Source organism: Dendrobates tinctorius, unplaced genomic scaffold, assembly GCF_039654945.1.
Source record: "Dendrobates tinctorius isolate UK_male_01 unplaced genomic scaffold, ASM3965494v1 ptg000216l, whole genome shotgun sequence".
In the NCBI taxonomy this organism is placed as follows: Eukaryota; Metazoa; Chordata; class Amphibia; order Anura; family Dendrobatidae; genus Dendrobates; species Dendrobates tinctorius.
Window position 1 is genome coordinate 438,589 of NW_027361883.1, and position 26,564 is coordinate 465,152.

The 26,564-nt window shown below is 51.8% G+C and overlaps 1 protein-coding gene across 3 annotated transcripts in view; it reads left to right on the forward strand.

Moving 5' to 3' along the window:
• Nucleotides 1–3,615: 3,615 nt before the first annotated feature.
• Nucleotides 3,616–26,564, forward strand: part of RAB11FIP5 (RAB11 family interacting protein 5) — a 76,771-nt gene continuing 53,822 nt past the window's right edge. The window contains exons 1-2 of one of the 3 annotated variants that reach the window (XM_073555064.1): nt 3,616–3,988; nt 13,890–14,290. In XM_073555064.1, coding sequence (XP_073411165.1) covers nt 13,935–14,290 — 356 coding nt within the window. In that variant the 5' untranslated portion in view covers nt 3,616–3,988; nt 13,890–13,934. Of the gene's footprint in view, nt 3,989–4,043; nt 4,093–13,889; nt 14,291–26,564 lie in introns of those variants that run through there. The other 2 variants (XM_073555063.1, XM_073555062.1) reach the window with 2 other exon arrangements.

The following is a 26,564-nucleotide window of genomic DNA, read 5'->3' on the forward strand; positions in this document are numbered from 1 at the left end:
CGGGTATTATCATGGCAGCCGCGGCCTAAGAATGGCTCTACCACCGCCATCTTGGCCGGGCGCCATAGCAGGTCAAGGTACTGCACCAGGGAAGCATTGTACTGTGGAGTAAAAGCCATCACTGGCCCAAATCTAACTAAAAAGTGCAGTAAAAGTAATTAAAACAACATAAACCCGCATTTTCCCAACTGAAAATTTAAAGACATGTAGAGTTAGATTTGCCACGTTTGTAAAAGTTCATATTATGAAGATAGAAAAATTAATATATCAGCAAAGCATGTAAAAAAAATTTAAAAAAATGACCCTCAGACCACGAGAATTGGTAGAACTATCGAAATCAGGATTAAGAAAAACAAATCCCTGACACAGATATACATCATATTGTATACTAATGTTTTATTACATCTGTGCTTGACAAGGAGAGGCGCATGGACCGTGGATGTAGAGGAGAGGAGCAGTGACCAGGGGTGTAAGGAGAAGAGGAGCAGTGACCGGGGGTGTAAGGAGAAGAGGAGCAGTGACCGGGGGTGTAAGGAGAAGAGGAGCAGTGACCGGGGGTGTAAGGAGAAGAGGAGCAGTGACCAGGGGTGTAAGGAGGAGAGGAGCAGTGACCGGGGGTGTAAGGAGGAGAGGAGCAGTGACCGGGGGTGTAAGGAGGAGAGGAGCAGTGACCGGGGGTGTAAGGAGAAGAGGAGCAGTGACCGGGGGTGTAAGGAGAAGAGGAGCAGTGACCGGGGGTGTAAGGAGAAGAGGAGCAGTGACCGGGGGTGTAAGGAGAAGAGGAGCAGTGACCGGGGGTGTAAGGAGAAGAGGAGTAGTGACCGGGGTGTAAGGAGGAGAGGAGCAGTAACCAGGGGTGTAAGGAGAAGAGGAGCAGTGACCGGGGGTGTAAGGAGAAGAGGAGCAGTGACCGGGGGTGTAAGGAGAAGAGGAGCAGTAACCAGGGGTGTAAGGAGGAGAGGAGCAGTGACTGGAGGGTGTAAGGAGGAGAGGAGCAGTGACCAGGGGTGTAAGGAGGAGAGGAGCAGTGACCGGGAGTGCAAGAAGGAGAAGAGCAGTGACCGGGGTGTAAGGAGGAGAGGAGCAGTGAACGGGGGTGTAAGGAGGAGAGGAGCAGGATCAGGGGTGCACAGAGGATTGGTGCAGTGAACAAAGGTGTAAGGATAGGTGCAGTGACCGGAGGTGCACAGAGGAGAGGTGCAGTGACCGGGGGTGTAAGGAGGAGAGGAGCAGTGACCGAGGGTGCAGGGAGGAGAAGTGCAGTGACCGGGGGTGTAAGGAGGAGAGGAGCAGTGACCAAGGGTGCAGGGAGGAGAGGAGCAGGACCGGGGGTGTAAGTGTAAAGGGGTGGAATTATATTTTTCCCTTTCTCTCTCTCTCAAGAGTTCTTAATGTTTTTATAATGATCTGGTGGTATTGCTACATGTCACCCTGTATTATCACCCAGAATTAATGGTATTACCACACTGTTATGTGTTACCATGCGCTGTAAATATGTTGTGTTTCATTGTAATATGCTATACAGGGAAAGCGTAGTGCACCCTCTGGACACTAGAGGGGGACACTTTAGTTTACAGAGCTCTTAGTGGTAAAGGGTTAAGTGTAGGAGGGGCTGCTGAGAGTTACGGTTAGGTGAGAAGGAAGTTAGTTCAGACAGGGCCAGGGCGCCCAAAGTGTCCACATGGGCTATAGGCTCAGCAGCCACTCAACGTTAAGTAGCGACAGTCCTAGTTATCCTTGGCTATTGGATATCAGTATAGTGGACCTTAAGCAGTAGAGATGTGGCGACTTGTAGCCTGGGCGGACGCTCTTAGGGCGGGAGTCGGACGGAGTGAGGAACAGAAAGATGCTGGAGCTTCGTAGTGAGCGGTACAGATGGGTCGGATATTTTAAGAGGCAACTAAACCAGGTGACAGATGATTTCAAGTCTGGGGCGAAAGAGGCAGAAGGAATTGTCATCATGGCGAGGTTAGGCCAGGAAGAAGCTGGGAGGCAGTCTAATACTGTCCGGTCCGGGCAGGTGCCGTATAGAAGCGTCAGCAAAGTAGGGAGAGCTGAGGAAGCAAGTAAAGATGAATGTGTATCCTACAATGTGCCAACTGTGGATATATTGTGCGAATCTATCAGAAAAGAAACAGTTCAAGTTACTATAGACTATGTCTCAGCTACTGGGAGTCGCCTCGGAGAGGGGCCATCGCATCTTGGGAAGTGCCCAGGGGGACCGGAACCTGGAGACACAGGTACGCCGAGCTGTGGATTGCAGTTTTCTGTGAGGGAAGGCCGGGACTCTGATGCTTTAGCGTCTCTGGCCACGACTATAGTCCTGGTCTACCCTTACATAAGGAGGAGTAACCAGGGGTGTAAGGAGGAGGGGTGCAGGGAGGAGAGGTGCAGTGACCGAGGGTGCAGGGAGGAGAGGTGCAGTGACCGAGGGTGCAGGGAGGAGAGGTGCAGTGACCGAGGGTGCAGGGAGGAGAGGTGCAGTGACCGAGGGTGCAGGGAGGAGAGGTGCAGTGACCGAGGGTGCAGGGAGGAGAGGTGCAGTGACCGAGGGTGCAGGGAGGAGAGGTGCAGTGACCGGGGGTGCAGGGAGGAGAGGTGCAGTGACCGGGGGTGCAGGGAGGAGAGGTGCAGTGACCGGGGGTGCAGGGAGGAGTGGTGCAGAGACCGAGGGTGCAGGGAGGAGAGGTGCAGTGACCGAGGGTGCAGGGAGGAGAGGTGCAGTGACCGAGGGTGCAGGGAGGAGAGGTGCAGTGACCGAGGGTGCAGGGAGGAGAGGTGCAGTGACCGAGGGTGCAGGGAGGAGAGGTGCAGTGACCGAGGGTGCAGGGAGGAGAGGTGCAGTGACCGAGGGTGCAGGGAGGAGAGGTGCAGTGACCGGGGGTGCAGGGAGGAGAGGTGCAGTGACCGGGGGTGCAGGGAGGAGAGGTGCAGTGACCGAGGGTGCAGGGAGGAGAGGTGCAGTGACCGGGGGTGCAGGGAGGAGAGGTGCAGTGACCGAGGGTGCAGGGAGGAGAGGTGCAGTGACCGAGGGTGCAGGGAGGAGAGGTGCAGTGACCGGGGGTGCAGTGACCGGGGGTGCAGGGAGGAGAGGTGCAGTGACCGAGGGTGCAGGGAGGAGAGGTGCAGTGACCGGGGGTGCAGGGAGGAGAGGTGCAGTGACCGAGGGTGCAGGGAGGAGAGGTGCAGTGACCGGGGGTGCAGGGAGGAGAGGTGCAGTGACCGGGGGTGTAGGGAGGAGAGGTGCAGTGACCGGGGTGTAGGGAGGAGAGGTGCAGTGACCGGGGGTGTAGGGAGGAGAGGTGCAGTGACCGGGGGTGTAGGGAGGAGAGGTGCAGTGACCGGGGGTGCAGGGAGGAGAGGTGCAGTGACCGGGGGTGCAGGGAGGAGAGGTGCAGTGACCGAGGGTGCAGGGAGGAGAGGTGCAGTGACCGAGGGTGCAGGGAGGAGAGGTGCAGTGACCGAGGGTGCAGGGAGGAGAGGTGCAGTGACCGGGGGTGTAGGGAGGAGAGGTGCAGTGACCAGAGGTAGGTACTGAGGGTGCAGTGATAAGCGATGTAGAGGTGCAGTGACTGAGGGTATGGGGGTGGGGTGAGCAGGGATGCAGTGTAGGGGAGCAGCTGTGGTAATCAGGCCAGTGCACATCCCCCCAGTGGGCAGTGTGTGCAGTGTATTGCAGAGCAGTCTCCCCGTGCTGCTCCTCTGCTGCAGGATCTCCTCCCCCTCCATTTCTCCTCCTCTTCTGAGCAGCAGACACACAAGAAAGTTACTTTGCAGCAGAAGCTGCAGGACCCACCCCGCCTGCTCTGCTCACCCCCTGCAGCAGACACTGAGGACCCCCGGCTTGTCTGGCCCCTGGGATTGTATCAGCACAATGTGCATCAGCTGAGAGGTGAGCTGCCTGCTGGGATAAGTGCTGCATCATTCAGGGGGTCACAGCGCTGTATACACTGTCAGTGGGTGACCCTGTGTATATGGTGCACCCTAGGTAGGTGTTGTATATAATGCTTCTTGCCACACTGTACAGTCCATGGGTACCCCAATATACCTGGTGGGAGTACATGTATACGTGTTGCGATGTATACAATGTGGGTGGGTGCTCCTGTGTATGCGGTGTGCCATCAGTAGGTGCTGTATACCATGTGGGTGGCCCTGTATACATCGTGCGCCGTTGCTGGCCGCTCCTGTATGGAGCTGTATACACTGTGGGTGTGCTCTCCTGTATACACTGTGGGTGTGCTCTCCTGTATACGTGGTGCGCTGTCAGTGGCTGCTCCTGTGTATGCGGTGTGCCATCAGTAGGAGCTGTATACACTGGGTGTGCTCTCCTGTATACGTGGTGCTCTCCTGTATACGTGGTGCGCTGTCAGTGGCTGCTCCTGTGTATGCGGTGTGCCATCAGTAGGAGCTGTATACACTGTGGGTGTGCTCTCCTGTATACATGGTGCTCTCCTGTATACGTGGTGCGCTGTCAGTGGCTTCTCCTGTGTATGCGGTGTGCCATCAGTAGGAGCTGTATACACTGTGGGTGTGCTCTCCTGTATACGTGGTGCTCTCCTGTATACATGGTGCGCTGTCAGTGGCTGCTCCTGTGTATGCGGTGTGCCATCAGTAGGAGCTGTATACACTGTGGGTGTGCTCTCCTGTATACATGGTGCTCTCCTGTATACGTGGTGCGCTGTCAGTGGCTGCTCCTGTGTATGCGGTGTGCCATCAGTAGGAGCTGTATACACTGGGTGTGCTCTCCTGTATACGTGGTGCTCTCCTGTATACATGGTGCGCTGTCAGTGGCTGCTCCTGTGTATGCGGTGTGCCATCAGTAGGAGCTGTATACACTGTGGGTGTGCTCTCCTGTATACGTGGTGCTCTCCTGTATATGTGGTGCGCTGTCAGTGGCTGCTCCTGTGTATGCGGTGTGCCATCAGTAGGAGCTGTATACACTGTGGGTGTGCTCTCCTGTATACATGGTGCTCTCTTGTATACGTGGTGCGCTGTCAGTGGCTGCTCCTGTGTATGCGGTGTGCCATCAGTAGGAGCTGTATACACTGTGGGTGTGCTCTCCTGTATACATGGTGCTCTCTTGTATACGTGGTGCGCTGTCAGTGGCGGCTCCTGTGTATGCGGTGTGCCATCAGTAGGAGCTGTATACACTGTGGGTGTGCTCTCCTGTATACATGGTGCTCTCCTGTATACGTGGTGCGCTGTCAGTGGCTGCTCCTGTGTATGCGGTGTGCCATCAGTAGGAGCTGTATACACTGTGGGTGTGCTCTCCTGCATACATGGTGCTCTCCTGTATACGTGGTGCGCTGTCAGTGGCTGCTCCTGTGTATGCGGTGTGCCATCAGTAGGAGCTGTATACACTGTGGGTGTGCTCTCCTGTATACATGGTGCTCTCCTGTATACGTGGTGCGCTGTCAGTGGCTGCTCCTGTGTATGCGGTGTGCCATCAGTAGGAGCTGTATACACTGTGGGTGTGCTCTCCTGTATACGTGGTGCTCTCCTGTATACGTGGTGCGCTGTCAGTGGCGGCTCCTGTGTACGCGGTGTGCCATCAGTAGGAGCTGTATACACTGTGGGTGTGCTCTCCTGTATACGTGGTGTGCTGTCAGTGGCTGCTCCTGTGTATGCGGTGTGCCATCAGTAGGAGCTGTATACACTGGGTGTGCTCTCCTGTATACGTGGTGCTCTCCTGTATACGTGGTGCGCTGTCAGTGGCTGCTCCTGTGTATGCGGTGTGCCATCAGTAGGAGCTGTATACACTGTGGGTGTGCTCTCCTGTATACATGGTGCTCTCCTGTATACGTGGTGTGCTGTCAGTGGCTGCTCCTGTGTATGCGGTGTGCCATCAGTAGGAGCTGTATACACTGTGGGTGTGCTCTCCTGTATACATGGTGCTCTCCTGTATACGTGGTGCGCTGTCAGTGGCTGCTCCTGTGTACGCGGTGTGCCATCAGTAGGAGCTGTATACACTGTGGGTGTGCTCTCCTGTATACGTGGTGCGCTGTCAGTGGCTGCTCCTGTGTATGCGGTGTGCCATCAGTAGGAGCTGTATACACTGTGGGTGTGCTCTCCTGTATACATGGTGCTCTCCTGTATACGTGGTGCGCTGTCAGTGGCTGCTCCTGTGTACGCGGTGTGCCATCAGTAGGAGCTGTATACACTGTGGGTGTGCTCTCCTGTATACGTGGTGCTCTCCTGTATACGTGGTGCGCTGTCAGTGGCTGCTCCTGTGTACGCGGTGTGCCATCAGTAGGAGCTGTATACACTGTGGGTGTGCTCTCCTGTATACGTGGTGCGCTGTCAGTGGCTGCTCCTGTGTATGCGGTGTGCCATCAGTAGGAGCTGTATACACTGTGGGTGTGCTCTCCTGTATACATGGTGCTCTCCTGTATACGTGGTGCGCTGTCAGTGGCTGCTCCTGTGTACGCGGTGTGCCATCAGTAGGAGCTGTATACACTGTGGGTGTGCTCTCCTGTATACGTGGTGCTCTCCTGTATACGTGGTGCGCTGTCAGTGGCTGCTCCTGTGTATGCGGTGTGCCATCAGTAGGAGCTGTATACACTGTGGGTGTGCTCTCCTGTATACGTGGTGCTCTCCTGTATACGTGGTGTGCTGTCAGTGGCTGCTCCTGTGTATGCGGTGTGCCATCAGTAGGAGCTGTATACACTGTGGGTGTGCTCTCCTGTATACATGGTGCTCTCCTGTATACGTGGTGCGCTGTCAGTGGCTGCTCCTGTGTATGCGGTGTGCCATCAGTAGGAGCTGTATACACTGTGGGTGTGCTCTCCTGTATACGTGGTGCGCTGTCAGTGGCTGCTCCTGTGTATGCGGTGTGCCATCAGTAGGAGCTGTATACACTGTGGGTGTGCTCTCCTGTATATGTGGTGCGCTGTCAGTGGCTGCTCCTGTGTATGCGGTGTGCCATCAGTAGGAGCTGTATACACTGTGGGTGTGCTCTCCTGTATACATGGTGCTCTCCTGTATACGTGGTGCGCTGTCAGTGGCTGCTCCTGTGTACGCGGTGTGCCATCAGTAGGAGCTGTATACACTGTGGGTGTGCTCTCCTGTATACATGGTGCTCTCCTGTATACGTGGTGCGCTGTCAGTGGCTGCTCCTGTGTATGCGGTGTGCCATCAGTAGGAGCTGTATACACTGTGGGTGTGCTCTCCTGTATACATGGTGCTCTCCTGTATACGTGGTGTGCTGTCAGTGGCTGCTCCTGTGTATGCGGTGTGCCATCAGTAGGAGCTGTATACACTGTGGGTGTGCTCTCCTGTATACATGGTGCTCTCCTGTATACGTGGTGCGCTGTCAGTGGCTGCTCCTGTGTACGCGGTGTGCCATCAGTAGGAGCTGTATACACTGTGGGTGTGCTCTCCTGTATACGTGGTGCTCTCCTGTATATGTGGTGCGCTGTCAGTGGCTGCTCCTGTGTATGCGGTGTGCCATCAGTAGGAGCTGTATACACTGTGGGTGTGCTCTCCTGTATACGTGGTGCTCTCCTGTATATGTGGTGCGCTGTCAGTGGCTGCTCCTGTGTATGCGGTGTGCCATCAGTAGGAGCTGTATACACTGTGGGTGTGCTCTCCTGTATACGTGGTGCTCTCCTGTATACGTGGTGCGCTGTCAGTGGCTTCTCCTGTGTATGCGGTGTGCCATCAGTAGGAGCTGTATACACTGTGGGTGTGCTCTCCTGTATACATGGTGCTCTCCTGTATACGTGGTGCGCTGTCAGTGGCTGCTCCTGTGTACGCGGTGTGCCATCAGTAGGAGCTGTATACACTGTGGGTGTGCTCTCCTGTATACGTGGTGCTCTCCTGTATACGTGGTGCGCTGTCAGTGGCTTCTCCTGTGTATGCGGTGTGCCATCAGTAGGAGCTGTATACACTGTGGGTGTGCTCTCCTGTATACATGGTGCTCTCCTGTATACGTGGTGTGCTGTCAGTGGCTGCTCCTGTGTATGCGGTGTGCCATCAGTAGGAGCTGTATACACTGTGGGTGTGCTCTCCTGTATACATGGTGCTCTCCTGTATACGTGGTGCGCTGTCAGTGGCTGCTCCTGTGTATGCGGTGTGCCATCAGTAGGAGCTGTATACACTGTGGGTGTGCTCTCCTGTATACGTGGTGCTCTCCTGTATACGTGGTGCGCTGTCAGTGGCGGCTCCTGTGTACGCGGTGTGCCATCAGTAGGAGCTGTATACACTGTGGGTGTGCTCTCCTGTATACGTGGTGCTCTCCTGTATACGTGGTGCTCTCCTGTATACGTGGTGCGCTGTCAGTGGCGGCTCCTGTGTACGCGGTGTGCCATCAGTAGGAGCTGTATACACTGTGGGTGTGCTCTCCTGTATACATGGTGCTCTCCTGTATACGTGGTGCGCTGTCAGTGGCTGCTCCTGTGTATGCGGTGTGCCATCAGTAGGAGCTGTATACACTGGGTGTGCTCTCCTGTATACGTGGTGCTCTCCTGTATACGTGGTGCGCTGTCAGTGGCTGCTCCTGTGTATGCGGTGTGTCATCAGTAGGAGCTGTATACACTGGGTGTGCTCTCCTGTATACGTGGTGCTCTCCTGTATACGTGGTGCGCTGTCAGTGGCTGCTCCTGTGTATGCGGTGTGCCATCAGTAGGAGCTGTATACACTGTGGGTGTGCTCTCCTGTATACGTGGTGCTCTCCTGTATACGTGGTGCGCTGTCAGTGGCTGCTCCTGTGTACACGGTGTGCCATCAGTAGGAGCTGTATACACTGTGGGTGTGCTCTCCTGTATACGTGGTGCTCTCCTGTATACGTGGTGCGCTGTCAGTGGCGGCTCCTGTGTATGCGGTGTGCCATCAGTAGGAGCTGTATACACTGTGGGTGTGCTCTCCTGTATACATGGTGCTCTCCTGTATACGTGGTGCGCTGTCAGTGGCTGCTCCTGTGTATGCGGTGTGCCATCAGTAGGAGCTGTATACACTGGGTGTGCTCTCCTGTATACGTGGTGCTCTCCTGTATACGTGGTGCGCTGTCAGTGGCTGCTCCTGTGTATGCGGTGTGCCATCAGGAGCTGTATACACTGGGTGTGCTCTCCTGTATACGTGGTGCTCTCCTGTATACGTGGTGCGCTGTCAGTGGCGGCTCCTGTGTATGCGGTGTGCCATCAGTAGGAGCTGTATACACTGTGGGTGTGCTCTCCTGTATACATGGTGCTCTCCTGTATACGTGGTGCGCTGTCAGTGGCGGCTCCTGTGTATGCGGTGTGCCATCAGTAGGAGCTGTATACACTGTGGGTGTGCTCTCCTGTATACGTGGTGCTCTCTTGTATACGTGGTGCGCTGTCAGTGGCTGCTCCTGTGTATGCGGTGTGCCATCAGTAGGAGCTGTATACACTGGGTGTGCTCTCCTGTATACATGGTGCTCTCTTGTATACGTGGTGCGCTGTCAGTGGCTGCTCCTGTGTATGCGGTGTGCCATCAGTAGGAGCTGTATACACTGTGGGTGTGCTCTCCTGTATACGTGGTGCTCTCTTGTATACGTGGTGCGCTGTCAGTGGCTGCTCCTGTGTATGCGGTGTGCCATCAGTAGGAGCTGTATACACTGTGGGTGGTGCTCTCCTGTATACGTGGTGCTCTCCTGTATACGTGGTGCGCTGTCAGTGGCTGCTCCTGTGTATGCGGTGTGCCATCAGTAGGAGCTGTATACACTGTGGGTGTGCTCTCCTGTATACACTGTGGGTGTGCTCTCCTGTATACATGGTGCTCTCCTGTATACGTGGTGCGCTGTCAGTGGCTGCTCCTGTGTATGCGGTGTGCCATCAGTAGGAGCTGTATACACTGTGGGTGTGCTCTCCTGTATACGTGGTGCTCTCCTGTATACGTGGTGCGCTGTCAGTGGCTGCTCCTGTGTACACGGTGTGCCATCAGTAGGAGCTGTATACACTGTGGGTGTGCTCTCCTGTATACGTGGTGCTCTCCTGTATACGTGGTGCGCTGTCAGTGGCGGCTCCTGTGTATGCGGTGTGCCATCAGTAGGAGCTGTATACACTGTGGGTGTGCTCTCCTGTATACATGGTGCTCTCCTGTATACGTGGTGCGCTGTCAGTGGCTGCTCCTGTGTATGCGGTGTGCCATCAGTAGGAGCTGTATACACTGGGTGTGCTCTCCTGTATACGTGGTGCTCTCCTGTATACGTGGTGCGCTGTCAGTGGCTGCTCCTGTGTATGCGGTGTGCCATCAGTAGGAGCTGTATACACTGGGTGTGCTCTCCTGTATACGTGGTGCTCTCCTGTATACGTGGTGCGCTGTCAGTGGCGGCTCCTGTGTATGCGGTGTGCCATCAGTAGGAGCTGTATACACTGTGGGTGTGCTCTCCTGTATACATGGTGCTCTCCTGTATACGTGGTGCGCTGTCAGTGGCGGCTCCTGTGTATGCGGTGTGCCATCAGTAGGAGCTGTATACACTGTGGGTGTGCTCTCCTGTATACGTGGTGCTCTCTTGTATACGTGGTGCGCTGTCAGTGGCTGCTCCTGTGTATGCGGTGTGCCATCAGTAGGAGCTGTATACACTGGGTGTGCTCTCCTGTATACATGGTGCTCTCTTGTATACGTGGTGCGCTGTCAGTGGCTGCTCCTGTGTATGCGGTGTGCCATCAGTAGGAGCTGTATACACTGTGGGTGTGCTCTCCTGTATACGTGGTGCTCTCTTGTATACGTGGTGCGCTGTCAGTGGCTGCTCCTGTGTATGCGGTGTGCCATCAGTAGGAGCTGTATACACTGTGGGTGGTGCTCTCCTGTATACGTGGTGCTCTCCTGTATACGTGGTGCGCTGTCAGTGGCTGCTCCTGTGTATGCGGTGTGCCATCAGTAGGAGCTGTATACACTGTGGGTGTGCTCTCCTGTATACACTGTGGGTGTGCTCTCCTGTATACATGGTGCTCTCCTGTATACGTGGTGCGCTGTCAGTGGCTGCTCCTGTGTATGCGGTGTGCCATCAGTAGGAGCTGTATACACTGTGGGTGTGCTCTCCTGTATACGTGGTGCTCTCCTGTATACGTGGTGCGCTGTCAGTGGCTGCTCCTGTGTATGCGGTGTGCCATCAGTAGGAGCTGTATACACTGTGGGTGTGCTCTCCTGTATACATGGTGCTCTCCTGTATACGTGGTGCGCTGTCAGTGGCTGCTCCTGTGTATGCGGTGTGCCATCAGTAGGAGCTGTATACACTGTGGGTGTGCTCTCCTGTATACATGGTGCTCTCCTGTATACGTGGTGCGCTGTCAGTGGCTGCTCCTGTGTATGCGGTGTGCCATCAGTAGGAGCTGTATACACTGTGGGTGTGCTCTCCTGTATACATGGTGCTCTCCTGTATACGTGGTGCGCTGTCAGTGGCTGCTCCTGTGTATGCGGTGTGCCATCAGTAGGAGCTGTATACACTGTGGGTGTGCTCTCCTGTATACGTGGTGCTCTCTTGTATACGTGGTGCGCTGTCAGTGGCTGCTCCTGTGTATGCGGTGTGCCATCAGTAGGAGCTGTATACACTGTGGGTGTGCTCTCCTGTATACATGGTGCTCTCCTGTATACGTGGTGCGCTGTCAGTGACTGCTCCTGTGTACGCGGTGTGCCATCAGTAGGAGCTGTATACACTGTGGGTGTGCTCTCCTGTATACATGGTGCTCTCCTGTATACGTGGTGCGCTGTCAGTGGCTGCTCCTGTGTATGCGGTGTGCCATCAGTAGGAGCTGTATACACTGTGGGTGTGCTCTCCTGTATACATGGTGCTCTCCTGTATACGTGGTGCGCTGTCAGTGACTGCTCCTGTGTACGCGGTGTGCCATCAGTAGGAGCTGTATACACTGTGGGTGTGCTCTCCTGTATACATGGTGCTCTCCTGTATATGTGGTGCGCTGTCAGTGGCTGCTCCTGTGTATGCGGTGTGCCATCAGTAGGAGCTGTATACACTGTGGGTGTGCTCTCCTGTATACATGGTGCTCTCCTGTATACGTGGTGCGCTGTCAGTGGCTGCTTCTGTGTATGCGGTGTGCCATCAGTAGGAGCTGTATACACTGTGGGTGTGCTCTCCTGTATACATGGTGCTCTCCTGTATACGTGGTGCGCTGTCAGTGGCTGCTCCTGTGTATGCGGTGTGCCGTCAGTAGGAGCTGTATACACTGTGGGTGTGCTCTCCTGTATACATGGTGCTCTCCTGTATACGTGGTGCGCTGTCAGTGGCTTCTCCTGTGTATGCGGTGTGCCATCAGTAGGAGCTGTATACACTGTGGGTGTGCTCTCCTATATACATGGTGCTCTCCTGTATACGTGGTGCGCTGTCAGTGGCGGCTCCTGTGTATGCGGTGTGCCATCAGTAGGAGCTGTATACACTGTGGGTGTGCTCTCCTGTATACGTGGTGCTCTCCTGTATACGTGGTGCGCTGTCAGTGGCTGCTCCTGTGTATGCGGTGTGCCATCAGTAGGAGCTGTATACACTGTGGGTGTGCTCTCCTGTATACGTGGTGCTCTCCTGTATACGTGGTGCGCTGTCAGTGGCTGCTCCTGTGTATGCGGTGTGCCATCAGTAGGAGCTGTATACACTGTGGGTGTGCTCTCCTGTATACATGGTGCTCTCCTGTATACGTGGTGCGCTGTCAGTGGCTTCTCCTGTGTATGCGGTGTGCCATCAGTAGGAGCTGTATACACTGTGGGTGTGCTCTCCTATATACATGGTGCTCTCCTGTATACGTGGTGCGCTGTCAGTGGCGGCTCCTATGTATGCGGTGTGCCATCAGTAGGAGCTGTATACACTGTGGGTGTGCTCTCCTGTATACGTGGTGCTCTCCTGTATACGTGGTGCGCTGTCAGTGGCTGCTCCTGTGTATGCGGTGTGCCATCAGTAGGAGCTGTATACACTGTGGGTGTGCTCTCCTGTATACATGGTGCTCTCCTGTATATGTGGTGCGCTGTCAGTGGCTGCTCCTGTGTATGCGGTGTGCCATCAGTAGGAGCTGTATACACTGTGGGTGTGCTCTCCTGTATACATGGTGCTCTCCTGTATACGTGGTGCGCTGTCAGTGGCTGCTCCTGTGTATGCGGTGTGCCATCAGTAGGAGCTGTATACACTGTGGGTGTGCTCTCCTGTATACATGGTGCTCTCTTGTATACGTGGTGCGCTGTCAGTGGCTGCTCCTGTGTATGAGGTGTGCCATCAGTAGGAGCTGTATACACTGTGGGTGTGCTCTCTTGTATACACAGTACGCTGCTGGTGGATACTCGTAAATAGTTGGTGCACCACTGATGAATGATGCGCTATCCCACCCATCAGCCTGCACTAACAATTGAGCCCTCCCAAGTGTGGCACCTGTGGTCTGGCGCTGTCTCCCTGATCTTGTCTGGTGCTCGGGTCCTGACGCTCTTTCCTGGCCCTCCAAGTGTGGTCCTGGGATTTAGTGCTTTGTCCCTACCCTTGTGTATCACCTGGGGTTCACTTTTCTGTCCATGCATTCCACGTGTGGTGCCTCTGTTCCACACTTTTTTATTTTTTTTCCTGCCATCCTTGTGTAGCACCCTGGGTCCACTACCATCTCCTGGCCTTTCATGTGTGTCGTCCGAGATCTGGCGCCCTCAAAAGCCCCCCCCCCCAATGTGTCACCGGGAGCTGGAACCCTCTCTCTCCCCTCCACGTGTAGCACCTGGGGTCCCGAAGTCTTTCCCTTCCATTTTCATGTAGCACCCTGTGTCCACTGCCATCTCCTGGTCTTTCACGTGTGGCGCTCACGGTCCAGCCTTGTTTCCCTGCCCCTTCCCTCCACATGTGGCAGCCGGGTTCCGGCGCTCTCTCCCGGACCTCATTGTTTAGCAATCCAGGTAGGTAGGTCCTGGTACAAATGGTCGTCTCATTTAAATTAGTCCTTTATATTTTTCAGGTACGTCTGGTTCCTGGCACTTCTTCTTACCCCCTGATCCTCCAGATGTCTCTACGACCTGAACCCGACTTGGGCTGGTATCCCACCCATGTCCAGGTCACCATCCTGCAAGCCAAAGGGCTCCGTGCTAAGGGGAAACATGGCACCAGCGATGCCTACACGTTGATCCAGGTTGGACGGGAGAAGTACAGCACCTCGGTGGCAGAGAAGACCCCGGGATCTCCGGAATGGAAGGAGGAATGTTCCTTCGAGCTTTGCCCCGGGGCCCTGGAACGAGGAGAAAACTGTGAACTCCAGCTGATTGTCATGCATCGCGCACTCATTGGCATGGACCAGTTTCTAGGGCAGGTCACCATCCCTCTACAGAACGTGTACCAGGAGGGCCGATCACAGAGGAACCAGTAAGTGCTCATTCATGTCTCTTCCTCAGTCCTGATCACTCCCATGTGCCCAGTATGGCCGCCAGATGCCACGGAAGTCTTCTAGCTGGTACCGGTGCTCCAGCCATTCCTGACAACATCTGCTGGGATCACCTGGGTGTGGGGGGATGGGAATATTTATCATTTTTGGTTATAGGGGGGCGGGTTGAGTTCCCCTCCATTGTAAGTCGTCGCTTGGTCTTTGATGATACATATCAACATGGCTGGTCCCGGAAATGATCCGATCGTCTCGGCCATTTGTATGGATTCAGGCCTGTTCTGTCGTTGGGCCCATAACGCCAGGGACATTTTTATCATGTAGTGGGGTCTCTGTAGGACCCCCTCCATGGTCATCTGCTGCGCCGCTCCACATCACTATAAAGGTAGTTGAGGCCGTAGAGGGAGCACTCAGATCTCCACGTTCTCGTAGGAGATGAAGGCTTCACTGTCCTCAACAGTCGGTCATCTTTGTGCTCCCGCCAAGCCTCGGCGGGACCCTCGTAGGACACCGTCATTTACACTATAGACTGCAATCGCTCGTAGGTTCACTGTAACAGGACCAAAAAAAAGGAAAAATGTAAAAGTTCAAAATGGGATCAATGAAAGCTTCATCTCGGCATGGAGAAAACACATATGTAACATGACAGCATCACGGAAAAAAAAGACGACACGGGCCAAAAAAAAATATACTAAAGTATAAAAATCTATCTACCCCTTCGGCATGGCTGTAATCGAGCTGACCTGGAGAATCTTTTTCACCACAATGTGAATGAAGCACAAAAGAAATACAGAATTATTTTTTTCCCACTTTCAAAGCACAGAAACTTAGAGGGAAGATTGGGACGTTCCATCCCAGAACGCTGTGCTCAGGGTCGGCTCGATGGTCACGGCCTCGGTGCAGCGTTCTTTATTTTGGCTCCGGTTTTGAGGGATGGTCGGGGTCTCTCCGGGCTTGGTGGGAGTCCATTGTGCTGCCGGCGCCCTGTTTGCTTTTCCTCTGCTGTGTGATGTGAGCAGCGCCCGGCCGGGGAGGAAACGCCAAGAAGCCTCTGGCTCTATTTTGGTCTGGTTATTTATTAGGACGGGCACGGTATGCTGCCTGGAATGTGCCTCCTGCTAGGCCCGAGCCCAGGCGCTGACGAGAGCAGCCTGCATGTGTCTGTGGAGCCCGCCACTGTCCCTGGGAGGGCCGGGAGACACGGACCACTGTCCCCCATCACTGCGTGACATAACACCTCACCCGCCTCTCCTGGACTCCGCTGATCCCTGTTACACACTCTCTTCTGATCCCACAGAAATTGCCCAAAGTGAGGACCCAAGCAGAATAATCTGCACAACAATCGCTCGTCTGTTTCCTTCTAACCTACTTACGGTATATGCTCAGCTCAGAGCGGCACTTCTGCTGCACCCACCACAGGGACTGTTATTTATGTATTTCATTTTTGGGGTGGTTTCAAATTCTTCCTTCTTCTGAGTCCATTCAAGCAATGGGAATAATAAACAAAAGTTATATATGCGTATTTCTTCGTACATAGGGGCAGTATTATAGTAGTTATATTCTTATACATAGGGGGCAGTATTATAGTAGTTATATTCTTGTACATAGGGAGCAGTATTATAGTAGTTATATTCTTATACATAGGGGCAGTATTATAGTAGTTATATTCTTGTACATAGGGGCAGTATTATAGTAGTTATATTCTTGTACATAGGGGCAGTATTATAGTAGTTATATTCTTGTACATAGGGGCAGTATTATAGTAGTTATATTCTTGTACATAGGGGCAGTATTATAGTAGTTATATTGTACATAGGGAGCAGTATTATAGTAGTTATATTCTTATACATAGGAGCAGTATTATAGTAGTTATATTCTTATACATAGGGGGGCAGTATTATAGTAGTTATATTCTTGTACATAGGGGCAGTATTATAGTGGTTATATTCTTGTACATAGGGGGCAGTATTATAGTAGTTATATTCTTGTACATAGAAGCAATATTATAGTAGTTATATTCTTGTACATAGGGGGCAGTATTATAGTAGTTATATGCTTGTACATAGGGGGCAGTATTATAGTAGTTATATTCTTGTACATAGGGGGCAGTATTATAGTAGTTATATTCTTGTACATAGGGGGCAGTATTATAGTAGTTATATTCTTGTACATAGGGGGCAGTATTATAGTAGTTATATTCTTGTACATAGGGGGCAGTATTATTGTAGTTATATTCTTGTACATAGGGAGCAGTATTATAGTAGTTATATTCTTGGACATAGGGGCAGTATTATAGTAGTTATATTCTTGGACATAGGGAGCAGTATTATAGTAGTTATATTCTTGTACATGGGGGCAGTATTATAGTGGTTATATTCTTGTACATAGGGGCAGTATTATAGTGGTTATATTCTTGTACATAGGGGGCAGTATTATAGTAGTTATATTCTTGTACATGGGGGGCAGTATTATAGTAGTTATATTCTTGTACATGGGGGGCAGTATTATAGTAGTTATATTCTTGTACATGGGGGGCAGTATTATAGTAGTTATATTCTTGTACATAGGGGGCAGTATTATAGTAGTTATATTCTTGTACATAGGGGGCAGTATTATAGTAGTTATATTCTTGTACATAGGGGGCAGTATTATAGTAGTTATATTCTTGTACATAGGGGGCAGTATTATAGTAGTTATATTCTTGTACATAGGGGGCAGTATTATAGTAGTTATATTCTTGTACATAGGGGGCAGTATTATAGTAGTTATATTCTTGTACATAGGGGGCAGTATTATAGTAGTTATATTCTTGTACATAGGGGGCAGTATTATAGTAGTTATATTCTTGTACATAGGGGGCAGTATTATAGTAGTTATATTCTTGTACATAGGGGGCAGTATTATAGTAGTTATATTCTTGTACATAGGGGGCAGTATTATAGTAGTTATATTCTTGTACATAGGGGGCAGTATTATAGTAGTTAAATTCTTGTACATAGGGGGCAGTATTATAGTAGTTAAATTCTTGTACATAGGGGGCAGTATTATAGTAGTTAAATTCTTGTACATAGGGGGCAGTATTATAGTAGTAGTTGTATTCTGGTACATAGGGGGCAGTAGTATTGCAGTAGATACAGTTGTGGCCAAAAGTATTGACACCCCTGCAATTCTGTCAGATAATACTCAGTTTCTTCCTGAAAATGATTGCAAACACAAATTCTTTGGTATTATCTTCATTTAATTTGTCTTAAATGAAAAATCACAAAAGAGAATGAAGCAAAAAGCAAAACATTGATAATTTCACACAAAACTCCAAAAATGGGCCAGACAAAAGTATTGGCACCCTCAGCCTAATACTTGGTTGCACAACCTTTAGCCAAAATAACTGCGACCAACCGCTTCCGGTAACCATCAATGAGTTTCTTACAATGCTCTGCTGCAATTTTAGACCATTCTTTGGTAAACTTCTCCAGGTCCCTGATATTAGAAGGGTGCCTTCTCCAAACTGCCATTTTTAGATCTCTCCACAGGTGTTCTATGGGATTCAGGTCTGGACTCATTGCTGGCCACCTTAGAAGTCTCCAGTGCTTTCTCTCAAACCATTTTCTAGTGCTTTTTGAAGTGTGTTTTGGGTCATTGTCCTGCTGGAAGACCCATGACCTCTCTGAGGGAGACCCAGCTTTCTCACACTGGGCCCTACATTATGCTGCAAAATTTGTTGGTAGTCTTCAGACTTCATAATGCCATGCACACGGTCAAGCAGTCCAGCTCTACCTTTGTCTCATCTGACCAGAGAACATTCTTCCAAAACGTTTTAGGCTTTTTCAGGTAAGTTTTGGCAAACTCCAGCCTGGCTTTTTTATGTCTCGGGGTAAGAAGTGGGGTCTTCCTGGATCTCCTACCAAACAGTCCCTTTTCATTCAGACGCCGACGGATAGTACGGGTTGACACTGTTGTACCCTCGGACTGCAGGGCAGCTTGAACTTGTTTGGATGTTAGTGGAGGTTCTTTATCCAACATCCGCACAATCTTGCGTTGAAATCTCTTGTCAATTTTTCTTTTCCGTCCACATCTAGGGAGGTTAGCCACAGTGCCATTGGCTTTACACTTCTTGATGACACTGTGCACGGTAGACACAGGAACATTCAGGTCTTTGGAGATGGACTTGTAGCCTTGAGATTGCTCATGCTTCCTCACAATTTGGTTTCTCAAGTCCTCAGACAGTTCTTTCGTCTTCTTTCTTTTCTCCATGCTCAATTTGGTACACACAAGTACACAGGACAGAGGTTGAGTCAACTTTAATCCATGTCCACTGGCTGCAAGTGTGATTTAGTTATTGCCAACACCTGTTAGGTGCCACAGGTAAATTACAGGTGCTGTTAATTACACAAATTAGAGAAGCATCACATGATTTTTCGAACAGTGCCAATACTTTTGTCCACCCTCTTTATGTTTGGTGTGGAATTGTATCCAATTTGGCTTTAGGACAAATATTTTTTGTGTTTTTTCACTTAAGACAAATTAAATGAAGATAATAATAACAAAGAATTTGTGTTTGCAATCATTTTCAGGAAGAAACTGAGTATTATCTGACAGAATTGCAGGGGTGTCAATACTTTTGGCCACAACTGTATGCTGCCCTGTGTGTGGCGGTCAGTGACTGGAGAGCTGACAGTGGCCTCCATGAAGCTGAGCTAGGCTCCATATTGGGTTCTGATACTTATTTCGTGGTGTTTTCTTGTCTCTGGTTTGCGCCTGTATTTGCGGCGGGGGGGAGACTTTGTGTAATTATGTTTTGGGGGCGCAGCAGCGTCTGATCACGGTGCGTCTCGGAGGGATCGGAGAGACTCCTCTCTTGATGTAAGCCCGTCTCTCCAGACTTGCTGCTGGCTTTCTACTTGTCGTCTTCTCGCCTTCAGATCTTTACTCCTCACCAGGCACACAACAGAGGTAAAACGCGTCCTGTCTGTATCCTTTGGATTATCCAAAGTTCTAGATTATCAGATGTTGATAGATAATGGCTGGAGAGCCTGCAGGAAGAGCGGCCGGACCCTCAGTAAGAGGTGAAAAAGTCTCAGCGATTGTCCCTGGCGGTCGGTGAGAGCCGGGAGTTTTGTCATTTTCTGTGGCTGTTCCCTGGAATTTTCCAGTTTGTAGCTCGTCTCGCCCTCCTGAGACATTCCTCACTGTGGTTGCAGATCTCGCTCCTGTCCGGCACCTTCTGCTGCTTCCGACCTTTAGGGACACGTCAGGTGGGCTGGTGGTCCGTCGCTCCCGAGGTACCTTGTGCCTCCTGCCTCGCCATGTGTCCTTTAAATCTGGACTTGTCTTATAATCCAGAATATTTGATAAGGCCACTTTCACACTTCAGTTTTTTGCATCAGTTATAATCCGCCAAAAAGGCGGACAAGCGGATCCGTTCTCAACTGATGTTAACAGAGAGAGAGAGAGAGAGAGATATATTTTTTTTTTTTTTGTCCGACACCCAGAAAGAAATTCGGGTTAAATCAGTGTTTGCAGGATCCGCCAGAGAAAAAAACGTTACAGCTCCGTTTTGAAATTTTTGACGATGATGACGGACAGCAACTTTTGGCGGATCCTCACAAAAAACGGATGCAACGGACAGCAATCCGTCACAATCCGCCATTAATGCAAGTCAATGGGAAAAAAACGGATCCTCAAAAAAAATTTGAGGATCCGTTTTTTTTCAAAACCTGGCGGATTGTGACTGATTGTAAAAAACGGAAATGTGAAAGAGGCCACTCCTCCTCCTCCTCCTCCTCCTCCTCCTCCTCTCCTGTGCCATCCGTTCACATCAGTTGAGAACGGATCCGCTTGTCCGCCTTTTTAGCGGATTATAACTGATGCAAAAAACTGAAGTGTGAAAGAGGCCTAATCTGGCATCGATTTTGTGGTGTTTCTGCCCGTCTGTGCTCGGTGGTCTCCCTCTTGCCATCCATAGTGCGGCAGCTTTGGTGGATGGGATGTAGCAGAGCTGTCTTCAGAGTCTTGTCTGCACGGGCTGGGGGTTAGGGGGTTAACCCTGTAGTCATGTGAGGATACGACACCCCGGTGCTCGGATGATGCAGGACTCGTGGCTGGCCGTGACTACAACCCCCATGTGAGCACGTCCCGGACTCCCCTCCCCCGATAACTAATGGCTAGAGTCATCACTTTTCCATTGTTGTATTAATTCTCACTTTCTGGGAATTTCTGGTAAATCCGCGTCAGACCTGCGCTCCCTCCTGAAGGGCCGGGTGTTGGGTACTGATCGGATAGGAGGGGCGCACGTACTTTTTTTTTTTTTCTTCCAGTTGTCTCTGCAGGTTTTTCCTATTTTTCTTCCCTTTTATGTTCCATCTGCTGAAATGGCCGGCACTTGTCATCCGTTCCCAGGCCCGGCGGTCACGGACATCTGTGTGCATGAGGTGGGAAGAGACCTGACTGCCCCGTCCTTCGGCCCTGGCCCCGTCCTTCGGCCCTGGCCCCGTCCTTCGGCCCTGGCCCCGTCCTGCAGCCCTGGCCCCGTCCTGCAGCCCTGTCCCCTTCTAGCAGTCTTGTAGCCGACATCCTGAGGTCCTGGTGGGTGATCGGTGGGGAGATGATGAGGTCTGGGTGGATTGCCCCTTAGGCCAGTGGCTGCGGGGGGCAGAGAGCTGGTCCGACCACATGGTGCAAATGCCCAAAAAATAAGTGTATAAATGGCCGCCTCATCCCCGGAGAAGTGCAGAGGGTTTATTTATACTTCTGGCTGCTCGTGAGTGACTACAGCTCTCAGCATGCCCCCTACATGGACTCCAGTGTTTATCTGATTGTGACCTCTGATCATGGGGGGCTCGTAGAATAGGGGTCAGCGTCCACCCCCCAGATGGCAGGACGCTGGCGCTGCCTTCAGCCTGATGACCTCGCAGTGACGGGCTCCATGGACTGTGCACAGGTGTAAGGACGCTTCTGGAAGCTTTGCGGGGGGCACTTACTTTCTAGTGATCTTGTGACCGGGTGTGATGGCTTTCTCCCCTTCTCCCTCTATCAGTGACGCAGCGATTCTCCGCCGAGCCTCTTCTAGTCACCCGGACTGGAGCGACGCCATCTAATGCACAGCACTACGGGCATTATTCCTGTAATCCAGCGTATGATATCGGAGTCCATCTGTCTCCTGACCTTCCACAATCCCGTGCTTTCTGGTATCAGGTCTGCAGCTGCTTCACGATTCTTACCTGGGACTTGCTCTAATGATGTCCCCCATGCTTTACACTGCAGCTATGTAAATGATCAATCTCTGTATATTGAGGCTCACTCCTCTGTGTATGAGGACACTACACAGGGATTGTTTGTTACCATGGAGACACATGGATCAGCATAGGAGCTGTGGAATTAAAACCGTAGAATGGTGGGGGGGTTTTTTGTTTTGTTTAATATTTTTAATTCAGACTTGGCCGAATTGCTTCAGTCTCCACTGTATATGCAGCTAGAAGTTCTGGACGACTACTACTCCCATAGAGGTGAATGGAGCAGAGGTCACACGGCGCGCTACTGCTCCCGTAAAGATGAATGGAGCAGAGGTCAGACGTGCGTTACTGCTCCCGTAGAGGTGAATGGAGTGGTGGTCTCACCTGTTCTACTGCTCCTGTAGAGGTGAATGGAGCAGAGGTCAGATGTGCGTTACTGCTCCCGTAGAGGTGAATGGAGTGGTGGTCTCACCTGTTCTGCTCCCGTAGAGGTGAATGGAGCGGAGGTCAGACGTGCATTACTGCTCCCGTAGAGGTAAATGGAGCGGTGGTCTCACCTGTTCTACTGCTCCTGTAGAGGTGACTGGAGCAGAGGTCAGATGTGCATTACTGCTCCCGTAGAGGTGAATGGAGTGGTGGTCTCACCTGTTCTGCTCCCGTAGAGGTGAATGGAGCGGAGGTCAGACGTGCATTACTGCTCCCGTAGAGGTAAATGGAGCGGTGGTCTCACCTGTTCTACTGCTCCCGTAGAGGTGACTGGAGCGGTGGTCACACCTCTTCTACTGCTCCCGTAGAGGTGACTGGAGCGGCAGTCATGTGCACGTCTGTTGAATTCACACAGGTAAATGTGGGGGGTTGCAGTAGTCGGACCCCATCATCAATTTAACCTATACAAAGATGCCTATGGGGTAATCACTTTGTTAAAACAAAACAAAACAAAACATGGCTTCTTACAGGAACATCTCCACACTTGGGCATGGTCATGTCAGGTATTGCATCACAGTGCTCTTGATGTCAGGACTGTAATGCCACACACAGCCTGTAGACAGGTGTGGCGCTGTCATGGTTTTCCCCTATCAATACTCGGGATACCCGCTTCCTGCTACTGATCCTTCTTGGATTTGCAGATTCTGTCTTATCCTATGGTAAAGCTCCTGTCCCTGAATATATCCTGATGCATAAATCCTCACACCCCGTGTGTGTCGAGGCGTGCCTGTGCCATTCAGTGTCTATGGTGTGGAGCAGAGCCGTGCCCAGCGCTGTGCTCCGCCGCCGTCCCCTGTGCGGGGTGCATGCCCCACCGTGCTACAGTCAACTGCTCCTGGCATCAGCACAGAGGACGCAGGGCCCATTTTCTGTTATGGCCCCCGGGAGCCCGCCAGTATGACGTATCACCTACATATTGGAATCCCTCTTTACATTGTCCCTGTATTGGAGATAGAGACGGCTTATCGCTGGCCGCAGGGTCCCCACAGACTCGAGCTGATGACCAGGGGTCCTGATTGTGGGGCACCCAGTGATCGGCCTGTTACTGGGGGGCACTAATGGATGGGGGTTGTAGTTGCTCCAGATCGGGGGCTGGTGATCACTTCTACCTTGTGCAGGCCCCTCAGCTGCCCGGCTCCCCATATGTCGCTGGCTTCTCTTATAGGGGGCGGTATATGGCACATATGTTGTGGAGGCCCTGTGATAATTGGGGGTGCGACAGCTGCACCTCATTGTTTTATACTTCAAAGAGATTTCTCCCTCTGGAGCTGCAGACGGCGTCTCTTCCATCTCCAGGAGCTGTAGGACAAGTCAATGCCATTACTGCACCAATTACTGCTGGGGGGTCCGGGAGCAGCACCTCCGATCGTCACCTCCTTAATACATCATTCCTCAACAGAAATTCCTTGTGCAGAAATCCTGGCACCTCCAGGCTCGGCTGCAGTCACTGAGAGGTTATTAATGGTCGTCTGAGGAAGGTTCTGCCACTGAATGCACTAGTGCAAATCATCAAGATCCTCTGTTGGCAGCTCCTGTGTGACCCATGGAGACAAGTCCAGAGACGCTGCAGCCACGGGGGCAGGTGTAGGCCATGCAGGCTGCACCGCAGCACCATTAACGTGGCCTGGGGATGTCGCGTGGATAGAATGGCTCCTGGGACATTTTGGAAAATCGGCCACACCACTGGAGCCACTACCAAATCAATGTGGGCACCAGGAATGAAGACTAGAGGGTTCCAGCTACTGTCCATTGCCCCCCAAACCATGATTCTGGGATTAGGACCTGTGTGATATTCCCTAGTGAAGGCTGCTCCGTTAACCTCAAATGCAAACCTGCTAGAGGTGTTCTCTTGAGCGCTGAGTCCCGGTTGTCTTGGGCACAGAGATTGGTCTGGAGACCACATGGGCAGCACCATGAGAGGCCTTCATGGGAGAGCATTACATCGGTGCCACTCCTGGGATGATGGTGTCCCATCGAGCACATCGGGAACGTTGGTGATCACACAGGAGCTGCCAGCAGCGGATCTTGATGATTTGTATAGTCCTCAGATGACCATTAATAACCTCAGCGATGGCAGCCAGGGCTGGCGGTGCCGGGATTTCTGGCTCAGACTCCACATGTTTTGAATATTTTTGTTCCCGTTTTTCCATAATTTGCAGATCGGTGACGTCTTCACCCTGTGAGTTCCAGAATTCCAGCACTTTTCTTTCTTGATGTTTCAATTTCATTGTTGAGAACTGTATGCAATATGAACATGGTGAAAAATCCCTCTGTGTGGGGTGTGGTGGTGCTGACATTGCATCTTCCTCCAGCTAAACCGCGGGGAGCCCTGACACGTGACTGCACTCTTAGATTTTAATACTTTTTTTTTTTTTTTGTTAAATCCAAACCACGGCTCGTGAAGGAGTGCGCAGCACATTGCTATAATCCTGGTGTCTGTGCAGTGCTGCCCCCCGGTCCTGACCCTGAGCGAGCGGAGGTAATGCGGTACACGGATGCTGATCACAGTGCCATCGCCATGCTGTGCAGACTGTGCCCTGGTGGCTGTACCCCTGCACATGTCATGACAAATGTCGAGGAAAGGAAGGATCCGGTGTCTGAAGGCTGTCCACACCCGATCATCCACTCACACCACCTAAGAAACTGCCTTTTAGTTAAAATATACACACGGTGAGCATGCATGTGTATGGGGATGTCTGAAAGAATAGATGTTTGCTGAATGAGCATGCACGTGTATGGGAACATCTGGCGGAACAGCTGTTGGATCAGTGAGGGTGCATGTATATGGGAGCATCTGTAGGAGCAGTTGGCTCAATGAGTGTGTACGTGTATGGGGGTATCTGGAGGAGCAGCTGTTGGATCAGTGAGCGTGCATGTGTATGGGGGCATCTGCAGGAGCAGCTGTTGGCTCAGTGAGCATGCATGTGTATGGTGGCTTCTGAAGGAGCAGCTGTTGGCTCAGTGAGCATGCACGTCTGGGGTACAGCTGTGGGCTTTCACTGGTGGCTTTTTGGCCCCCATGAAGCAGGTAACCCCAGTGCGGCTCCTGCATGTCCCAGATTATTGTGCTGTGGCAGAAGTGCCTTTTTTTTGATGCTGAAAAAGCTTGTCCAGGTGATAGTGACCCTCATCATCTCCAGGTCAGTGACTGCAGCCTCTTCTCTGATCTCCTCACTAGCCAACAACCCCAAGAAAGTTTTTGACACCTTTCACTCCCTCCTCAGGCCAAAAGCACAAGCCCCTATCACAGACATTTGTGCTGATGATCTGGCCTCCCACTTTACAGAGAAAATGGATAATATCCGTCAGGAAATCTGCTCCCAACCACCAAGTGCTGTGACTCCCATCCATTCCTGCATTTCCCCTGGCTCACTCTCCACATTTGATCCCTTCACAGAAGAAGTCTCCAGACTCCTCTCTTCTTCTCGTCCGACGATATGCACTAGCGGCCCCATTCCCTCACATCTCCTCCAGTCTCTCTCTCCAGTTGTCACAACTCGCCTAACTACAATCTGTAATCTCTCCCTCTCCTCGGGCATTTTCCCATCCGTTACCTCTCCACTCACTCCCTTCTAGACCCTTCACAGTCCGGCTTCCGCCCCCTACATTCGACTGAAACTGCACTCATCAAAGTGTCCAATGACCTTCGGACAGCAAAACCTAACGGTGACCACTCTCTGCTCATTCTTCTTGACCTTTCTGCAGCTTTCGATACTGTTGACCACCATCTCCTACTCTCTAGGCTCCAGTCACTAGGCATTAAGGACACTGCTCTCTCCTGGTTCTCTTCCTATCTCTGACCGCTCCTTCAGTGTTTTGTTCTCTGGCTCCATGTCATCTCCTCTTCTTCTCACTGTCGGGGTCCCTCAAGGCTCAGTCCTTGGCCCCCTTCTTTTCTCTCTACACGGCCCCAATTGGACAGACCATCAGCAGATTTGGCTTTCGGTACCATCTTTATGCTGATGACACACAACTATATACGTCTTCCCCCAACCTTACCCCCTCTGTACTACAGAACGCCAGTGACTGTCCGCAGTCTCCAATATCATGTCTGCTCTCTATCTGAAACTCAACCTCTCCAAAACTGAACAACTTCTGCTCCCGCCGTCTACTAACCACCCTAAATCTGACATTTCCCTCTCCGTGGGTGGTACCATAATAACACCCCGGCAGCAGGCGCGCTGTCTGGGTGTTTTGTTTGACACCAATCTCTCCTTCACATCCCATATACAATCTCTTGACCGCTCTTGCCGCTTACACCTAAAGAACATCTCCAGAACTCCCTTTTTTCATCATGGAAACAGCAAGAACCCTCAATGTTGCATTGATCCTCTCCCGCCTGGACTACTGCAACGCTCTATTAATTGTCCTCCCCGTCACTCGACTTTCCCCTCTCCAGTCCATACTTAATGCAGCAGCCAGGGTCATCCATCTGGCTAATCGGTACTCGGACGTGTCCGCTCTTCGCCAGTCCTTACACTGGCTGCCCATTCATTATAGGATCCAATTCAAAGTACTCGTTCTCACCCATAAGGGTGAGTGC